The 20,690-nt window shown below is 41.1% G+C and overlaps 1 protein-coding gene across 1 annotated transcript in view; it reads left to right on the top strand.

Moving 5' to 3' along the window:
* LOC140188776 (uncharacterized) overlaps positions 1 to 20,662 on the top strand; it is a 32,995-nt gene extending 12,333 nt beyond the window's left edge. Inside the window, exons 4-7 of the mRNA XM_072245399.1 lie at positions 5,248 to 5,467; positions 7,109 to 7,314; positions 15,346 to 15,542; positions 19,060 to 20,662. Of these exons, the coding sequence (XP_072101500.1) occupies positions 5,248 to 5,467; positions 7,109 to 7,314; positions 15,346 to 15,542; positions 19,060 to 19,334 (898 nt within the window). The 3' untranslated portion in view covers positions 19,335 to 20,662. The remainder of the gene's footprint in view (positions 1 to 5,247; positions 5,468 to 7,108; positions 7,315 to 15,345; positions 15,543 to 19,059) is intronic.
* Positions 20,663 to 20,690: the final 28 nt, after the last annotated feature.

Raw genomic sequence — 20,690 nt, 5'->3', positions numbered from 1 at the left:
AATGTAATTATATGATAGTGTTTTTTTCACTATATAATTGACAAATGATTTATCTTGGTGTGAAATATAATGATAATTTCTGTCATTTAGCATTCTAGAAATTTGATCTAATACTTCTTATAGTGTGCCATCCTCATGCTTTCAAAATGTAATTTGTGATTTGTATTGCACAGGATGATATCATTTATCAAGCAATGTTCTTTTTAGGTTAATTTGAACAATCTGGTCTTCCCGGAGGAAAATTGGACAGAAAACTCTATTAACTCCCTTATGTACTTTGCATTCTTTAGGCCATTTCCCCGACTTCTATATTTCTAACTGCCACAATATCTAACTAATTAATGTAATTTCCACCTCAAAATTAGCCATACATTAGATTCCGATGTTTCCCATTCCCATTTTCCAACCACTGAACAAAGACCTCTGTTGTTTCCTTACCCCTTGACTATTCATCATAAGGCTCTAATTTTCCCCTTCACCAATACATCTATGATGGGGCTCCCTATCACTCCAACCTTCTATGATCAAGCTCCGATGCTGCTTTCCCTTGACCAAACAGCACAATGCTCTGATGCCTCATTCTGGTTTCAGTAAAGAAAATATGCACTGGTTGTTCCTGAGGCTCTGAACCTTGGATGTTACTAAAATTTGCAGCATTAGACAAATGACTAAATAGCTACTGGTTCCCTGCTGCTATCTCATTCTAAAACACTACAGTTTCTAGGCCTAAATCTTTATTAATGTTAGTTACTTTCCTCCACACTGCCAAACTCAGGTGCTTTTTTTATGAAATCAACTTTCACCTTTTTTTTATGAGGATAGCTCAGATAATGTACCAGTGTCATTAATCAAACATAACCACCAAGTGGTGTAGTGGCATTGGCACTGGACTTCAAGGCAAGTGGTCCTGAGTTCAAATCTGGCTGGCTCCTTGCATGCTTTCCATCTGTGATGGCTTGAGTGTCAAGCTAGCAACTCGGCCTCATAAAAAAAAAAATGTCATGTGCTACGGAAACAGCAAAAATGTCGCCGATGTCCAACAAGGTGTGAAAAGTAACAATAACAACAACAACTGATCGAACATAAATTGACATCAGAAACAACGATTAGAATTTCTCTTTAAAGACTAATAATCTATCCATTTGTTCCCATAATTTATTGGGACGTGTATTGATTTTTTTTGTTGTATTTGTCTAGGTCTGACCCTGTGCAGTAAGTGATAGTGCTCAAATATGGGAACAAATATGTACAATTAGATCTAATGTTTATTTGGCAGATTACAAAATCAAATAGGTTTACAATTTAGTTGTAAACAAATTAACTGCTTATTTATTAGGCACAAAGAAGGCTATTCAGCCCATCACATCTCCCATCAGTGCAAATCTGTCGGCTTCATTCCTCTTATTTCCTTATATCCCATGTGCCTATCAACTCACCCATAGTTCTTTTGAAACTAAATTACACTAATTTGCAGCACTAAAATGACGAACTAGCATGCCTTTAGAATGTGGGAGGAAACTGGAGCTCCCAGTGGAAACCCACACATCACAGGGTTAAAGTGCAGGCTCTACACAACCAGCACCCAAAGTCAGGATCGATTCCGGGTGTCTGGAGGTGTGAGGCAGTAGCACTAACTGTTGTGCTGCCGTGCCATTCTTTATGATTTTGTTGGATTTAATTTTATGCTGCAGACCCGAGATTGTAAAGACCTAATTAATGTAAGTTTGGGTTGCTACACTTATGAATTTCAGGATGAGTCACAGATGGCAAATTGGAGTTTATGCTTTAAGATAATGGCCATTTTTTCTTTGTTTAATTATCATGTCTAATTTCAAGCAATACACAAGGGATTGGAATCGTACTAATGTGCCAATATGATTTCATAATTATATTCAGCATTTGCTCCTATTAAGTGGTTACAAGGATGTAATATTACACAGTTTTCTTTCAGAACCAATTTGTTTTACTTATTATCCAGCATCACTCTTACTGCACTGAACCATTATGAAACACTGGTTAGGCCCCAGATAGAATATTATGTCCACACATTAGAATGAGTACTAGGGCTTTAAGAAGGGTGTAAATGAGATTTGTAAGAATGATAGTAGAGGTGAAAGATTTCAGTTACTTTGAAAGCTGTAAGAGGAGAATTAATAGATGTGTTCAAACTTGTGAAAGGTGTTGATTGAGTAATTGTGGAGAAACTGTTTCCATTAGTAAAAGGGACATCCACAGACTAAACACATTGTTGAAACAACCAGAGATGATAAAGAAAAGAAAATATGCTACCTGAAAGGGTGATGGAACCATATTCAATATTGATTTCAGATTGGAATTAGTAAATAGTCATATTGGAAGAAGTTGCAGGAATTTGGAGAAAGTTCAATGGATTGAGGCTAATTGGTTAGATCTCTATAAATGCGATATAAGAATGATGGATCAAATAGTCGCCTTCTTGGCATTGGTTTTCTTAATTCTTAGATCTTAACAGGATAGAGGTAAAACAGAATGGTAAGTACTCACCAGGTCAGGAAAGGAGAAGCAGAGTTAGTATTTCAGGTTGAAGACTCCTTGTCAGAATTGGCAAGGGGAGATGTTAAGCTGCAGGGAAGATGGGTGGGGGGAATTCCTCTGGGTAAAGTGAGGGTGAACATGAGGATAAACTGTAAATCTGGTTATCTGTGCAATAAGCGAATGGGAACACATAGAGAGTGGGAACATCGGTAAGAGAGTTTGAATTGTAAATATGGAGCAGGATGAAGTGCCTGGCAGGTCAAAGTTCAAAGTACGTTTATTATCAAAGACAACCTTGAGATTCATCTTCTTACAGGCAATCATATCTTCCAGTTCCAAAGTGAGAAAGGAAAATAGGAGGGGAAGGGGGTGCGGGGAGATAATAAACTGAATCAAATCACAGATGGACAACTGATACAGACAGAGAAATCAAGTTACCTACAGAGTAGAAGGCTGCAACATGCTCAGGTGGATGATGAGATGTTCTTCCTCGTACTTCTGTTGAGTCTGACTGTAACTGTTCAGGTCACCAGACCAATAGTTCAGAGTGGGCGTAGTGGAGAATTAAAGTGGAGGCAACAGGAAGCTCAGGATGGATCCTGCGAACTGAACGCAAGTGATCGCCCAACCTACATCTGATTCCTCCAGTGTAGCGTTGATCTCACTGTGAACACTGAATGAGTTAATGTCAGAGATGTGGTCATTATTAATTATGAGCAGTGCAAGTTAAAAAAAACGCCTTGAAGATTGTTTGCTGTTTGTTCTTGGGAGGTAATAGGAATATTAATTTTGCTTGATGCAGAAAAGAATCCATATGCATCGAATTAGGAAAAATACTTTCTATGGTTCTATAGGCGAGAAAAAAACCAGGGGACATGAGTTAAGGGTGAGGGGGGGAAGGTTTAAAGGGAACATTAGGTGGGGCTTCTTCACACAGAGAGTGGTGGGAGTATGGAATGAGCTGCCAGACAAGGTGGTAAATGTGGGTTCTTTTTCAACATTTAAGAATAAATTGGACAGATACATGGATGGGAGGTGTATGGAGGGATATGGTCCATGTGCAGGTCGGTGGGACTAGGTAGAAAATGGTTCGGCACAGCCAAGAAGGGCCAAAAGGCCTGTTTCTGTGCTGTAGTTTCTGTGGTTCTATGGTTCTAAGTGCGCAGAAACACTTGAAATTTCATCTGGCCATTTCCAACACTATATTACCAAAATCACACAGCAAAAGGCCTCTTTTGAGTTTATGGCCTTTGAGAGCAAATTGTAGACAAGTCTTGGTAATGAAACATTTGGGTGAGCACCATTTGAAAGATGATTTAGTCAGCATCTCATTCCCATCTCAGCTGGAGTTTGTTGAGTGTTCCTATTAAGTGAAGCATTTGCAGCAACTGCTGTTAGACTGTGTCTGCTTCCCGCTGTAAAAACACAGGGTCAGTGGGATGTCTCTTGTACTTTTGCGTTTCTATGGAGATGAGTACAGATGGGGCTCAGCAGGTTAGGAATAGCCTGATGTAGAATAAATCTCTGTGTGATAGATTTGTATGCTTAAGGAGAGTGTAATGGGAATAGCAGAAACATTTTACTACAATCAAATTTTACAGTCTGTACAGGTAGACCAGAATTGGTTTGGGACGAAATGAATTTTGTATTGGGAGAGTAAGTTTATAGTCTATACTTTGAAAAATAATTTAAACCAATTTGAAAGAGGCAAATGCTTCAAATGAAAATGGAATTCTTTCTTTATGTTTTACCATCCAAACACTGGAATGTTTAAAATTTGATGCTTGTAAAATTGAGGGATTTTAAGGTGCACCCATATGATTGTAACAAAATATGTATATAAATAAGCTGTGAATGTCAAATGAAACAGTTTCACTGATAAACCTGAGTTGTCTGCTGAATTGATAAATGTTGGTTCATATCTCCCAAGTGTTTTTGTGGCGGAGGTGGGGGGGAGAAAACATTCATTATTAGCACATTTTACAAGAGGCACCATTGCAAAGAGACAAAGCTCAAAGTGTTATTAATAAAGTATTTATTTATATTTCTTGCTTTATGAACCACCAGTATGTTGTTGCCTGTCTTCAGTAGCACATCTTAAACTGGAAACAATAAAATACCCGCTGTGCAGAACCAAATTACTGGAGATTCTGGAAACCTATATGGACGCAGAAAATACCGATGGTACTCAGCAGGTCAAACGGTTTCTGTGGAGAGAGTATCAGAATTAACATCTAAGTCAATGGCCTTTTCATTGGACCAAGTTCTGAAGAGTGACTATATACCTGAAAAGTTCATTCTAGTTCATACTTCACCAAAGTTCTTGACCACTTGAGATCTTCTATTGATTGGTCATTAACCAGCTTGACAATGATTGAGTTTGTTGGATGTCCTGTCTTGTTTAAAAACCTGGCCTTTATGGGTTTACAATCTTGAGAAAATCTATAGATGCAGTATGTTGCTTTAGGGGTTCAGTTTAGGTTCCATTGTTCATCTGAGTGGAAATGATATCAGAGTTCCTCGAAGGTGGTGAGACAAGAGCCAATGAGAACAGCATGAAGAGTTAGCACCTTCAGAAGATGAGGAAAGAAAATTGGGTGAGCGGGCAAGAAAAAGAGATTCTATTTAATTTAGAAGTTTCATTGACGATCATTGATAAAGTTGGGTACATTGTTCCTCTTAGGTACGAAGTTATGTGTATGTGGAACTGACTTTGATATTTCCTTTCTTTAGCTACTTAAAATCATATCACAAAAGACTCCTATCACGGTGCCTTTGTGCTTGGCACAATTCCACGCAACAGCTCCACGCTTCAGCTATGTCGCTGCAGAAACGCCAGTTATTGAGGAAAGGGTTGCACGCATTGCATTTGGCTGTGCAGTTCACCCAAATGCAGAAGCAATTTCTGGAGAGAAGGCAATACAGACGAGTCCTGGTTTATTATTTTAATCAAGTGAGTGTAGCAATCAACTAAGCCATAAAGAGTTAATAGGAGGCATGTGTGCAGGCCCTCATAGGCATTGTATGGTTAACTCTAAATTACTTAGTTATTAGATCATTCTTCTCCCAATGCCTCTCCCCTCTGTGTGGTGTCTAAATGCAAATGAGTGAGATGCTGTTTTTTGGATGGAAATTCAGATTTTTGCTCCCATTCTATCATTCCATATATAGTTCCTCCTCCCTGTCTCTAACACACTTCCAACAAAACTACTGAGGTTTGTGGAAAAGAGTAGAGTTTGGTTTAATATATTTGAGTGGCTTAAATGCATTCTGTAAATCTCATGAATTAGGCTGCATTGTATTGAAATTCTCCTAGCTCTCAGACCAGCAGGCAAGATGCCAAAAACAGACAATTTGAACCTCAACTTTGCTAGTAACGTGCAATCATGAAGGTTTATGCATTGGATAGTGAAATGTGAATATAAAGTAGGACTTTGAGTAATGTGATGGTGTGGTTTTGTGGGGAAGAACTGGTTGGTCATGGAGGGAGAGTGCAGTTTTGATGTTAATACTTAAGTCTGATGATGAGGAAAAAGTGAAGTGCCTTATTATCTAAAAGCCTAAGCAGTTAGTAAAATTTTATTATTCCCTATACAATGATCACATATTTAAACACATACAATTTTACTGCCAATTGCTAGTTTACTTGCAATTTATTAAATGTTTTTGGCAGTTAAAACTTTTGTGATTTTATTCTGCCACTCAAGGATGACTCGCAATAAGGGACTAAAAACTAAAGCAGAGAACATAGACATACAGTTCAGAAGCAAGCCTTTCAACCCATCACTTCCATGCTGACCCATCCATTCTAATCCCATTAATCGGCGATGTCGTCATTGTCATCATCATCGTCAACATCTTGTGCTGTGTTGTATGACATGGACAATCATGGTCTCCATGACCATGATCCATAATTTTCCTTGGCAAATTTTTCTACAGAAGTGGTTTGCCATTGCCTTCTTTTGGGCAGTGTCTTTACAAGACGGGGACTGTACGTCTATTATCAATACTTTTCAGAGATTGTCTGCCTAGCATCAGCGGTCGCATAATCAGGTCTTGTGTTGTGCACCAGCTGCTCATACGACCACCTGCTTCCATAGCTTCACATGACCTTGATCAGGGGTTGGGGTGTAAGCAGGTACTACCCAGGGTGACCTGCAGGCTAGCGGAGGGAAGGAGCACCTTTCACCTCTGGTAGAGGCATACCTCCACCCTGTCACCCATTAGCAATATAACATTGGCAATTCACATACTCATCCAACTACTTTTTAAATATCGTGTGAGTACCTACCTCCACCACCCTTCAGTCATCTATGCAGGATTTTCTGGCCATCCTTGTACCAGCTGCATATTTATCTGAATATCTGAGGGAGTTTCTAAGGCAGAGAATTAGTTCTTGCCTTTGAATGAAATTTGAAACACAAAAACGAAAAAACAATCTGATACTAATAAAAAAAAGTAATGAAACCACAAAATGTAGATATATTTTCATTGCTTTTATGTGTGAAATCAAGCGTATAGAGCATGTTCCTTTTTTCAAGAAACTATGTAAGTGGTAACACTGATCTTTTTTTATCATCTCTCCCTTGCACAGTGGAGATGTGCGGTAAATGCTCGCCAATGCCATCTGACAACTGAAGCTCCAAATGCAGTCAGCAAATCCTGTTCTGTTCACCCGGGGATGTTGGCTGCACTGCAGCAGCTACTTGGGACGAACATTTACAGATTCTGGCAGAAACAATGCAAGCGTTTACAACATGAGGATATACAGTCCCCGAGTTTATCTGGTTTACGTGGCAAGTAAGAGTGAATATTTGTATCACAACTGTTTAATGGTCTGTTTATTCTTAGAGCTACTACAATGACCTCCTGCTGTTATGGGCATCTTCTTGACCTTGGAGCTCAGTATCACATCGGACAGAGTGTGCACTTACAGGGCTATTGTGGAATTCTCTTTTGTCACCTTAGGTGAATTTTGCAATTGGGCTGTTGCAGCTGTTGGAAATTAACTACGCGAATTTCCAGTTACAAACTCAGCTGAAATGTATAAATATATATGGTGTAAAGAAATGGTGTAGGTTTGAAGCCAAAGTGTGAACATAGCCAGAGGAAATGAATTATGTATATAGAATAGAGCCAGCTGGTGTTGAATGATAGAGCATAGGCCTTCTCTCTCACAGGGTGTAGCTGCAGTAGTAATCAGTTTTGAGCTGATGATAAACTGCTTTAAAGTGGGACCCCCTGCAGTGAGCTGAGTTCTTTGCCTAGAAATGCAATCACTTTATGTTGCTTTTTTAAATTAGTGTTAAGCAGTTTTATTCTGGAATGAAATGCAATAAATATCGTTTCCAGGATGTTTTGCATCACTTTAAAATTTGGATCACTTTAAAATTTCAGGCAGGAGCCACTTTTGTGCACTTGATGCAATTTCTCTATCAGTTTTGCCGGGGGTAACATTGTACCCTGTTGCTTTTAGACCTTTGTGGATGAATTTGTGCTGAGACTGACTGTCATTAGACACCCCAGTGGCAATTTGCTTTTTGCATTTCAATATTGGATTGGGATTACTTTATTTATCTTTAAACCTTCTGACCCCAACCCCCATCTGATACCATCCCACCACTTCCTGAGGTCGGTCCTGCCCCCTCAAGGCAAATACCTTAATCTCTTCCTTGGGGCTGACCACATGAGACCCCTCAGATCCACCAAAATCCAACCCCCACCCATGACACCTCACCCTCCCATCCATCTGATCCTCCAATCACCTGAGGCTTACAAGAGAAATATCCAAAATTTCCCAGTCTTCTACGACTGTAGCCCATCCATTTCTAAGTTCAAAGTGTTGTCAATTCAGAGATGCTCTTCTGCAGACCTCTGTTGTAACATGTGGTTATTTGAGTTACTGTCGCCTTTCTGTCAGCTTCACCCATTCTCCTCATACACAAAATGCTCAGCAGGTCAGGCAGCATCTATGGAAAAGCGTAAACAGTCAAATTTTTGGGCCGAGACCCATCATTAGGATTGGAAAGAAAGAGGAGAAGTCGGAGTAAGAAGGTGGGAGGAGAGGTGAGGAAGAATTTAAAGGTGTAAATGGTGATAGGTGAAACCGGGAGAGGGGGAGTGGATGTAGTAAAGAGCTGGGAAGTTGATTGGTGAAAGAGAGAGGGCTGGAGAAGGGGGAATCTGATAGGAGAGGATAGAAGACCATGGAAGAAAGGGAAGGAGGAGGAGCACCAGAGGGAGGTGATGGGTAGATAAGGGGATAAGGTAAGAGAGGGAAACAGGAACGGGAAATGGTGAAGGAGATGGGGCAAATTACTGGAAGTTAGAGAAATTGACTTTCATGCCATCAGGTTGGAGGTTACACAGACGGAATATAAGGTGGGTGTTGCTCCTCCAACCTGAGTATGGCCTCATCACGGCAGTAGAGGAGGCCATGGACTGACATCTCATAATGGGAATGGGAAGTAGAATTGAGATGGGTGACTATCAGAAGATCTCGTTTTTTCTGGTGGACAGAGCATAGGTGCTAGCAATGCGGTCTCCCAATCTACGTTGGGTCATACTGATAATACAGGCGGCCATACCAGAAGCACCAAATAAAGAAGATGTCTCCAACAGCCTCTCAGGTGAAGTATCGCCTCACCTGGAAGGACTATTTGGGGCCTTGAATGGTAGTGAGGAAGCAGGTGTAGAGGTAGGTGTGGCATTTGTTCTGCTTGCAAGGATACATGCCAGGAGGGAGATCAGTGTGGAGGGACGAGTGGACGAGGGAGTCGTGTGGGGGGGCGATCCCTGCAGAAAGTGGGAAATGGGAGGGGGAGGGAAGGATGTGCTTGGTAGTGGGATTCCGCTGGAGATGGCTGAAGTTGTGGAGAATTATGTACTGGGCACGGAGGCGGGAGGGGTGATAGCTAAGGACAAGAGGAATCCTATCACTGGTGTGGTAGTGGGAGGATGCGGGTGAGGGTACCGTTGATGGTGGAGGAAAGGAAGCCCCTTTCTTTGAAGAAGAAGGACATCTTAGTAGTTCTGGAATGAAAAGCCTCATCCCAACAGTAGATGCAGCGGAGACGGAGGAACTGAGAGAAGGGGATGGCATTTTTACAAGGTATTGTATAGTATAGTCCAGGTGGCTGTGAGAATCAGTGGGTTTATAAAAGATATCAACAGTAGACTGTCTCCAGAGATGGAGACAGAGATCGAGAAAGGAAAGGGAGGTGTCGGAAATGGACCAGGTAAATTTGAGGGCAGGGTGAAAGTTAGAGGCAAAGTTGATGAAGTGGACGAACTCAGCGTGGGTGCAGGAAGCAGCACCAATGCAGTCATCGATATAGCATAGTAAGAGTTGGGGAGCGATACCAGTGAAGGCTTGGAATGTGGACTGGTCCACATAGTCGATAAAAAAGCAGGCTTAGCTGAGATCCATGTGAGTGCCATGGCAAACCTGTGTTTAGAAGGAAGTGGGAGAAGCCGAAGGGGAAATTATTGAGGGAGAGGATCAGTTCTGCCAGATGGAGGAGAGTAGTGGTGGTGGAGGGGAACTGGTTGAGTCTGTTGTTCAGAAAGAAGCAGAGAGCTTTAAGGTCCTCCTGATGGGGGATGGAGGTGCATAGGGACTAGATATCCATAGTGAAGATGAGACGAACAGGGCCAGGGAACTTAGAAGTCATTCAAAAGATCCAGAGCATGTAAGTGGCACGGATGTAGGTAGGAAGGGACTGAACCCGGGGTATAAAAAGAGTTGAGGTTTGCAGATATAAGTTCAGTGAGGCAGGAACAGAGACAAACAGGCAGGTTTGTGTATCTTGGGTAGGAGGTAGAAACAGGAGGTGCAGGATAAGGGAATTAGGATGTCGGTGGCAGTGGATGAGAGGTCCCCAGAGTCGTAAGATCAGTGATTGTGTGGATGACAATGGCTTGGTGCTCCTTAGTGACGACCTGTTCGAGGGGTAGATAAGGAGAGGTCTCTGAGAGTTGTTGTCTGGCCTCAGGAAGGTAGAGGTCAGTCTGCCAAGCTACTACAGCACCCCTACCTCCTTATCTGTGGGTTTGATGGTGAGGTTAGGATTAGTGCAGAGAGGTGAGGTTAGAATCGGAGAGAGGAGTTTTATAGTCAAGACATTTAATGTCTCACTGGCAGTTAGCAATAAAAAGAATCCCGAGCAGGCAGAAGACGAGAGTGGGGTGTCCAGGAAGAGGAGAAGAGTAACTATGCATTGGCTTCAGGCAGAGGGAGCTGTCACTAAGTACATGTGGCAAGCAGGACAGGTGCACTCTTGTCAGATTAGTGAGATTAGTATCCTTCGGGTGGGTTAATAAATAATGAGGTTTCAAAGAGTTGTTGATTCATTGTGAGGGTGCTGTTTTTCCTCACTGCTGGCCACTGTTGCATAGCCTTCTGTAAGACCCTTATAACTACACTTGAGCACTGCAAGTGGAAACTAACAGCATGTAAAACAAAGTTATGCCTTCTGGTGGGGAAGAAGCAGCTGTGTGCAATGCTTAATGCCTGGCGAATTCACAGCAAGGAACCACAAGTAATTTGCACTCTGCTTGTTGGAGTCTGCAGTAGACAGCTGCATCTTTAAGTGTTAAGAGTTTGGAAAGGGACAACTGAACAAGACTGAAATGATCTGCATTCATTTTTAAACATCAGTTTGAAATATAATACACAATAATTATTGGTTTATTATATTTACATAATTCCTCATTTTTAGCTGTTGAATATATTACCCTTTACCTCCCTCTATTCTCCCCACAGGCCTGCAGTTTTAACTCTTCAAATATTTATCTGAATCCTGTTCGAAAGTTATTATTGATTCTGCCTCCATCTCATTTGTATACTGTATCACAGATCAAAAAATCACATGGTGTAAAACTTTTCATCTTCTCTGAGTCTTCTGTAGTCATTCCAAATCAGTATGTACATGCCAGTGGACACAGTTCCTCATTTACTGTATCAACACCTTTTGTACTATCAGGGTACAGGGTTCCATAAGATCATAAGAAAATGGCAGAATTAGGCCATTCGGTCAATCGAGTCTGCTCTGGCACTCAAACATGACTGATTTATTTTCCCTCTCAACCTCATTCTCAGTCTTGCTTGTTCAACATAATCTTTGATGCCCCATAATCAAGAAGCTGTCAGCCTTTGTTTTAAATATTCCCAGTGCCTTGGTCTCCTCAACCATCTGTGGTAATGAATTCCATAGATCCACCATCATATGGTTAAAGAAGTTCCCCCTCATCTTTGTTCTAAAGTGACACCCTTGCTGGGTCCTTTGGCCCTTGATTATCTCACTGTTGGAAACATCTTCTCCATGTCCACTCTGGGCCTTTCAATATTCAATAGGTTTCAATGAGATCCCCCCTTATTCTTTAAAACTTCAGCATGTACAGGCCCAGAGCCATCAAACACTTCCCTTAACAAGATAAAGTCCTATAGCTTTACAGGAAAGATACTGGCATGAAGAGAGGAATGGCTGACAGACAGGAGGCAGCGAGTGGGAATAAAGGGGGCCTTTTCTGGTTGGCTGCCAGTGGCTAGTGGTGTTCCTCAGGGGTCAGTATTGGGACCATTACTTTTCACATTGTTTGTCAATGATTTGGATAATGGAATCGATTGATTTTTGGTAAAGTTTGTGGATGATACAAAGATATGTGGAGGGTTAGGTAGTGCTGAGGAAGCAATGTGATTGCAGCAGGACTTAGACAAATTGGAAGAATGGGCAAAAAAGTGACAGATGGAATACAGTGTTGGGAGATGTATGATAGTGCATTTTGGTAAAAGGAACAATAGTGCAGACTATTATCCATACGGGGAGAAGGTTCAAACATCAGAGATGTGGAGCGACTTAGGAATCCTTGTGCAAGACTCCCGGAAGGTTAACTTACAGGTTGAATCTGTGGTAAAGAAGGCAAATGCAATGTTGGATTTAATTTGAGGGGAATAGAATATAAAAGCAAGGAGATAATGCTGATGCTTTCTAAGACAGTATTCAGGCTGCACTTGGAGTATTGTCAGCAGTTTTGGGCCCGATAACTTAGAAAGAAGTGTTGTCATTGGAGAGAGTCTGAAGAGGTTCAGAAGATGATTCCAGGAATGAAAGGGTTAACACATGAGGAGCATTTGGCAGTTTTGGGCCTGTACTCACTGGAATTTAGGAGAATATGGTGGTGGTGTGGAGGTGGGGGAAAATCTCATTGAAACCAACTGAATGTTGAAAGGACTGGGTAGGGTCGGTGTGGAGAGTATGCTTCCTGATCATTCAGGGCATCAAAGGATATATAACCATATAACAATTACAGCTCAGAAACAGGCCATCTCGGCCCTTCTATTCTGTGCCCAACTCTTACCCTATCCTGGTCCCACCGACCTGCACTCAGCCCATAACCCTCCATTCCTTTCCTGTCCATATATCTATCCAATTTAACTTTAAACAACAAAATAGAACCTGCCTTAACCACTTCTGCTGGAAGCTCATTCCACACAGCTACCACCCTCTGAGTAAAGAAGTTCCCCCTCATGTTACCTCTAAACCTTTGTCCTCTAATTCTCAACCCATGTCCTCTTGTTTGAATCTTCCCCACTCTCAGTGGAAAAAGTCTAACATCGTCAACTCTATCAATCCCCTTCATAATTTTAAACACCTCTATCAAGTCCCCCCCTCAACCTTCTACGCTCCAAAGAATAAAGACCTAACTTGTTCAACCTTTCTCTGTAACTTAGGAGATGAAACCCAGGCAACATTTTAGTAAACCTCCTCTGTACTCTCTCAATTTTATTGACATCTTTCCTATAATTCGGTGATCAGAACTGTACACAATACTCCAGATTTGGCTTTACAAATTTAAATTTGGCGTTATACAAATTCAACATTACATCCCAACTCCTATACTCAATGCTCTGATTAATAAAGGCCAGCAAACCAAAAGCTTTCTTCACCACCCTATCCACATGAGATTCCATCTTCAGGAAACTATGCACCACTATTCCTGGATCACTCTGTTCTAAAGCATTCTTTAATGCCCTACCATTTACCATGTATCTCCTGTTTTGATTAGTTCGACCAAAATGTAGCACCTCACATATTTCAGCATTAAACTCCATCTGCCATCTTTCAGCCCACTCTTCTAACTGTCCTAAATTTCTCTGCAAGTTTTGAAAATCTACCTCATCATCCACAACACCACCTATCTTAGTATCATCTGCATACTTACTCATCCAATTTATCACCCCATCATCCAGATCATTAATAAATATGACAAACAACATTGGACCCTGTACCGATCCCTGAGGTACACCGCTACACACCGTCCTCCAATCTGACACACAGTTATCCACCACTACTCTCTGGCGCCTCCCATCTAGCCACTGCTGAATCCATTTTACTACTTCCATATTAATGCCTAACGATTGAACCTTCCTAACTAACCTTCCATGTGGAACCTTGTCAAAGGCCTTACTGAAGTCCATATAGACAACATCCACCGATATGGCGAGCAGGCAGGCGTATGGGATTGGCAGGGAACTGGAATCAACCATGATGGAATGGCAGAGCAGGCTTGATGGGCTGAACGGCCTAATTCTGCTCCTATGTCTTATGGTCTCATACATCAACTCTTCAAATTCGGAATTATTCTTTTAAGCCTCCCCTGGACCCTTTCCAATTTCAGCATGTCCTTTCTTAGAACTGCTCACAATACTCCAAATGTGGTCTGATCAATGCCTTATCAACCATCAGCATTACATTCTTTCTTCCATATTCTAGTCCTGGTGGAACATTGCATTTGTCTTCCTCACCACTGAATAAATTTGCAAGTTAACCTTTAGGGAATCCTGCAATAGGACTCCCAAGTGCCTTTATACCTCAGTTCTCTTCCTATTTAGAAAATTGTCTACGCCTTTATTCCTTCTACTAAAATGCACGACTATACACTTCCCTGCACTATATTTCATCAGCCACTTCTTTGCCCATTCTTTTAATCTGTCGCAAGTCTTTCTGTGGACTTCCTACTTCCTCAACAGTGTCTTCCTCTCCACCTACCTTTGTATCTTCCACAGACTTGGCCACAAAGCCATCAATTCTGTCATCCAGGTCATTAACATATAATGTGAAAAATAGCAGACGCAACAATGACTCCCGTGGAACACCACTAGAAGTTGTCATTCAACTGGAAAGGACACCCTTTATTGCCACTCCTTGTTTTCCGCCAGTCAGCCAATCTCCTGTCCATGCCAGTATCATTCCAGATAATACCATGGGATCTTATCATGAAGCCTCACATGTGGCACCTTTTCAAAGGCCATCCAGTGCTGAGTTAATTCATTTTAGCTAGATGTTATTAGGGATCCTACAGCTGCTCAGGACAGGATTTAGGCATGTTTGGTCCTTCAGTACTTTAGTCCAGGCTGACGCGAAGAAGGGTACCTAGGGACCTGTCAGAAAAGAACCACCACAGAAGGAATCAGACGTGTTGCTTCCAGGAGAGGCAGGAAGACTAAAATGAGAAGAAAAAGATGCTGAACCTTCTTTGAAAATTGCCCTATGCAGCACAAATGCTTGACTGAGAGCTTCAGAAGTCCTGGAGGTGCAGTGCCAGCATGTGGTCGTTCCTTTCGCTGTGTGTAATTGGTCCTCACTGTGAACTGTGATGCACAGTTTGGAGCAAGGCTGTCGAAGTTTACATCTGTTATCCAGGGATTATGCATAGTTTCCCTGCAGCATTAAAGTGGTAAATAATTTTTCTCATCATGATGCACTGTTGGATATACTAGTTGTGAATCTCCACAGCTCTGACCTATGCTTTTTGTGTTCCTCTTTGTAGGGATTGCTTTGAGGCACAGGCACGGTTTCTTGCACAGGATTGTGCCTCCCAACACACCTTGTTCAGGAATCATGCTGAGAATTTGGAGAGTTGCTTCCTACATTGGCGCACACTATTACACATAAAACGTGGGAAGAGAGTGGATATTCCGCACCTATTTCAACTGTGCCATACAGAGGTGCAGCAACAAACTACAGGTTTGAACACGAGAGAAAGTCACAGTCTTTCTGTATCTTCTTCTTCATGTGCCTTACGCGTTACACGCTTGGGCAATCATGGCTTTCCACATCGAACGATCCCATGCAGTGTCAATGATATCTCGCACACTTAGATCTGTTAGTTCTTTCCCAGTGTCCACATATTTTCTTCTTGGGCTTCCTCTTCCACATTTCCCAGGCATACGGCCTTGTAATGTAAGGCATTCTATTTCTCCCTTTCTGATGACATGGCCCATCATCATTCTATATATCAAGTGTGTAAATCTGCTCAGTAAACTTTTAATTAGAGTTTAAGAGAAAAGGAACAAAGTCTTGTATTGTTAATAGTGCATTGGCACTTGATAGTCGTTTAACTAATTTGGATTACCATTATAATACAGAAAACTTGGCAGCGATTTGCATACCGTAAAGTTCCATAAATATAAATATGTTAAGAACCAGGTAGTTAATTTAGTGATTTAGTTGGTTAACTGGCATCTATTGGCGAATATCTTTCTTACTTTATAAATAGTGCTGTGTACCTGAGCACTCTAGGAGTGAATTCACACCACCATCTGTGACCTCCCCCACCCCCTCCCCAGCCCACCTTTGGCAGCAGAGCACATTCTCGATATTGTCCGTGTTATGCACTCAAATCTCTGAAATTCCTTGCTTTGAACAAATGGTACAAATGAGATTTTAACCTTTAGATTTGTTTAAAGTTGTCAAAGGTGTATTGTTATAACTAATCTGGCGAACTCATCTGTTGAAGAAGAAAACTTATAGAAACAGTGAATGAGTTTGCTGCTTTTTGACGAATTTGGACAATGTAGTCACCCCTCAGCCCTTTGTCCATGCATTTCCATGATGGAGAGTAGATTCCAAAGTAGGTTAATAACCTGAAATGTAATTTGCTTGTGTCTGCTAGACATCAAATTTCTTAAGTGAGTGTCATCTAGTCAACCCTGACAAAGACTAATCATCTACAAACCCCATTTCCAGAAAAGTTGGGATATTTTCCAAAATGCAATTAAAACAAAAATCTGTGATATGTTAATTCACGTGAACCTTTATTTAACTGACAAAAGTACAAAGAAAAGATGTTCAATAGTTTTACTGACTAACTTAATTGTATTTTGTAAATATACACAAATTTAGAATTTGATGGCTGCAACACACTCAACAAAGGTTGGGACAGAGTTAAAGTAAGATTGAAAAGTGCACAGAATATTCAAGTAACACCGGTTTGGAAGACTCCACATTAAGCAGGCTAATTGGTAGCAGGTGAGGTATCATGACTGGGTATAAAAGTAGCGTCCATCAAAGGCTCAGTCTTTGCAAGCAAGGATGGGTCGTGGCTCACCCCTTTGTGCCAAAATTCGTGAGAGAATTGTTAGTCAGTTCAAAAGGAACATTTCTCAATGCAAGGTTGCAGAGAATTTAGGTCTTTCAACATCTACAGTACATAATATTGTGAAATATTCAGAGAATTCAGAGACATCTCAGTGCATAAAGGGCAAGGTCGGAAACCACTGTTGAATGCGCGTGATCTTCGAGCCCTCAGGCGGCACTGCCTAAAAACCCGTCATGCTACTGTGACAATTATAGCCACCTGGGCTCGGGAGTACTTCGGAAAATCATTGTCACTCAACACAGTCCGTCGCTGCATCCAGAAGTGCAACTTGAAACTGTATTACGCAAGGAGGAAGCCATACATCAACTCTATGCAGAAACGCCGGCGAGTTCTCTGGGCCCGAGCTCATCTCAGATGGACTGAAAGACTGTGGAACCGTGTGCTGTGGTCAGATGAGTCCACATTTCCGCTAGTTTTCGGAAAAAACGGGCATCGAGTTCTCCATGCCAAAGATGAAAACGACCATCCAGATTGTTATCAGCAAAAGGTGCAAAAGCCAGCATCTGTGATGGTATGGGGGTGCATCAGTGCCCACGGCATGGGTGAGTTGCATGTATGTGAAGGTACCATTGACTCTGAGGCGTATATTAGGATTTTAGAGAGACATATGTTGCCATCAAGGCGATGTCTCTTCCCGGGACATCCATGCTTATTTCAGCAGGACGATGCCAGACCACATTCTGCATGGGCTACAACAGTGTGGCTTTGTAGACACAGAGTGCGTGTGCTTGACTGGCCTGCTGCCAGTCCAGATCTAGCTCCTATTGAAAACATATGGCGCATCATGAAGAGGAGAATCAGACAACGGAGACCACGGACTGTTGAGCAGCTGAAGTCTTCTATCAAGCAAGAATGAACAAAATTTCCAATTGCAAATCTACTACAATTAGTATCCTCAATTCCAAAACGATTAAAAAGTGTTATTAAAAGGAAAGGTGATGTAACACAATGGTAAACATGCCTTTGTCCCAACTTTTGTTGAGTGTGTTGCAGCCATCAAATTCTAAATTTGTATATGTTTACAAAATACAATTAAGTTGGTCAGTAAAACTATTGAAAATCTTTTCTTTGTACTTTTGTCAGTTAAATAAAGGTTCACGTGAATTAACATATCACAGACTTTTGTTTTAATTGCATTTTGGAAAATATACCAACTTTTCTGGAAATGGGGTTTGTAAATATGCCAAATTAATTTTGCTGTAGATTCATGTGAGGTGACTAAGAAGAATCTGGCTGAAAACAATTCAGAGGTGCTAAATGTTCAAAACATTATATAGTGTAAAATACTTGTCAAGTCGCTCATACTATATAATGTTTTGACAAAGTGGATATAGAAATAATGGAGAATGCTAAGGTAGGGGTAATTAACAAATTCATGGGGAACCATTATATCTGATAAGTTACTGTGATGTAGAACCTACCAACATAGGGTTCAATTGAGAGAGAAAAGGCCTGGATAAATTTAGGACGTTTTTTGAGTAAGTAAGTAGAAAGATATAGATGGAGTTTGGTAAAATGGAGTGAACCACCAAAGTATATCATATGCGCATATGATGTAAATCCTCTACATTTGAATTGGCTATATCTTGGTGTATTCAGAGTCGATGCCATTCTGCCAAACCTAGATGTTATACTCTTAGTCTTAATTGACATTATTGCCCCAGCAAACTTTCCTAGCTGTACCAATTCCAGGATCTGTGCTGTGTTGCTGGACCTGCAGAAAAATCTTATGGATAATTGGAAATTTAAATATATATGGTGGTACATCTAGCTTACTACTACCCTCTGCTGATTTTTACCAGGTACTGCGGTGGTTTGTCAGAACACTTATTTTGAAGAGGTCATTATTATTGTTTTTAGTTTAGTACACAAGGCCTTTTGATAGATGGGCAACTGCACTGGGGAAGAAACCAGACTCCTTGCAGTGAAATTCCTCTCCCTTTTTTGATTACTACTTATACCAGCTCTTCTCTACTTTGCCATTGCTACCCTAATTTCCTCCCTTTCCCTCTCATAAGGAAAGGAGTCATCTCTCACAATTGTAAATTCAATGCCTTAATTCTTTCAGCCAACCTAATCTCTTTTCTATATTTCTCTGTTTAGCTGTTAGTTGTCAGAGTTATGGGAAAGATAATGACCACAACAAAAATGAAAAATATGAAATGTCTCTTCAACTGGATGACGTTCATTTAACTCATGAAGAGCTGTATTCACATGGCAGTGTTCGCCTTGAACAGTCATCTCAGCCGCAATTCCAGGATGATAGAGAGGAGCTGCACAAACTTCAAATAGCTAAGTATGATCTGGATGTTGGAGACAAGGGTATAGTGGAGGCAGTGGAATGTGAGAATACTTTGGGGTATTTTATTCTGGAATGAGAGTAAAGAGAGGAGTTCAGGCACATTATCAGGGCTGGTTTTTGGAATTTGAACAAAGAGTTCTCAGGAGTATATTTTGGCACTGAATTGATGATTCTGTACACAATGAGTTTTACAGGATCGCATCATGGAACCAATTGCAGGATGCTCTGAAACTCTGGCCTGAAGAATTCTTCAAACCATGTCTGCAAGGATTCTGTAAATACTTGCCCCTGCGGGACAGCACTGTTGCACTGGGTGACGAAGAACTTGACTGCAGCTCACTTGAACAGGTAGCTGGAGAATACATGCGTGAGACTCCTGATGAGTTGGCCAGGCAGTACACTATGGGTCTCACTTCCTAAAACTTACCACCCTCTACGTGTCTGAAAAGGTTGGTTTTTCGTCAACCGTTTTTTAAATTTCAACGGTTCAGAGATTAAAGGTGAGTGTGTGTTACACTGCCTTGCTCTTGCTCACCAGGGGATATCAAGCCAAGTTTATTGTCATTTAACTATATACATATATGCAAAATGTATATAACCACATAATGTACATAGAAATGAGAAAAAGTTTCTCCAAACCTGGGTATAAAGCACAGTAGTACACATCACACATGATAACTTATGAACGTAAAGATAAAATCTACACTCATAAATAACAAACTAAGTTCATTATGCCCTGTATGTCTTTGATATGATCAAAAAATACTGCTGGTGTTTTAATTCATATTTCTTTTCATGTTAGATAGCACTGGTCTGTGGGCTTGGTTGCTGGGCCTGAAGCATCAAAAAGGAATTTGAAGATTTAAATATAGATTCTGTTACTTACAGAATCCTGTTGTGAGACTGCACAAATTTGGTAGGGAAATCCATTCAGCTTGGTATTTAAGGGCTCAACTACTGCACTTGACTCCACTGACTTTCTCTGAAGAACTTGCCTCCCAGACCAATCCTCTTGGTGTGTTTCTGCTTTGCTTGCAATAAGGTTTGCAGTAGGCAGTGATTTATACTGTTTAATTTGTGTCTGTGTGATTGATACGGAGGAAGAAAGTGGTAAGTTCTGTGAACGTATCAATAGACTGACCAGGTGGTCAGTAGGAGTCTGAGGTAATGCACTGGATAGACTGTTTTCTTTAGGAGAAAGGAGGCTGGTGAGATTAATGAAGGTTCATAAAGTTATGCAAAATCAATAGTATGGATGAGATAACTTCTATCTTCTCATGTGATTGGTTACTTACACTAATAAAGGGGAGGGAACGTCAACTCAGACCACGAGAGGCCTGTGTCGGGCATTTTCATGCCTTACAAGGTGCAGATTGGAAGTCTGTGTGGGGCGCCACTCCTTGCACAGACTAGAGCAATGTGTGATTAAGTG

This window comes from Mobula birostris, chromosome 27, assembly GCF_030028105.1.
Source record: "Mobula birostris isolate sMobBir1 chromosome 27, sMobBir1.hap1, whole genome shotgun sequence".
Taxonomy (NCBI): domain Eukaryota; kingdom Metazoa; phylum Chordata; class Chondrichthyes; order Myliobatiformes; family Myliobatidae; genus Mobula; species Mobula birostris.
This window is presented reverse-complemented; position numbering and strand designations above follow the sequence as displayed.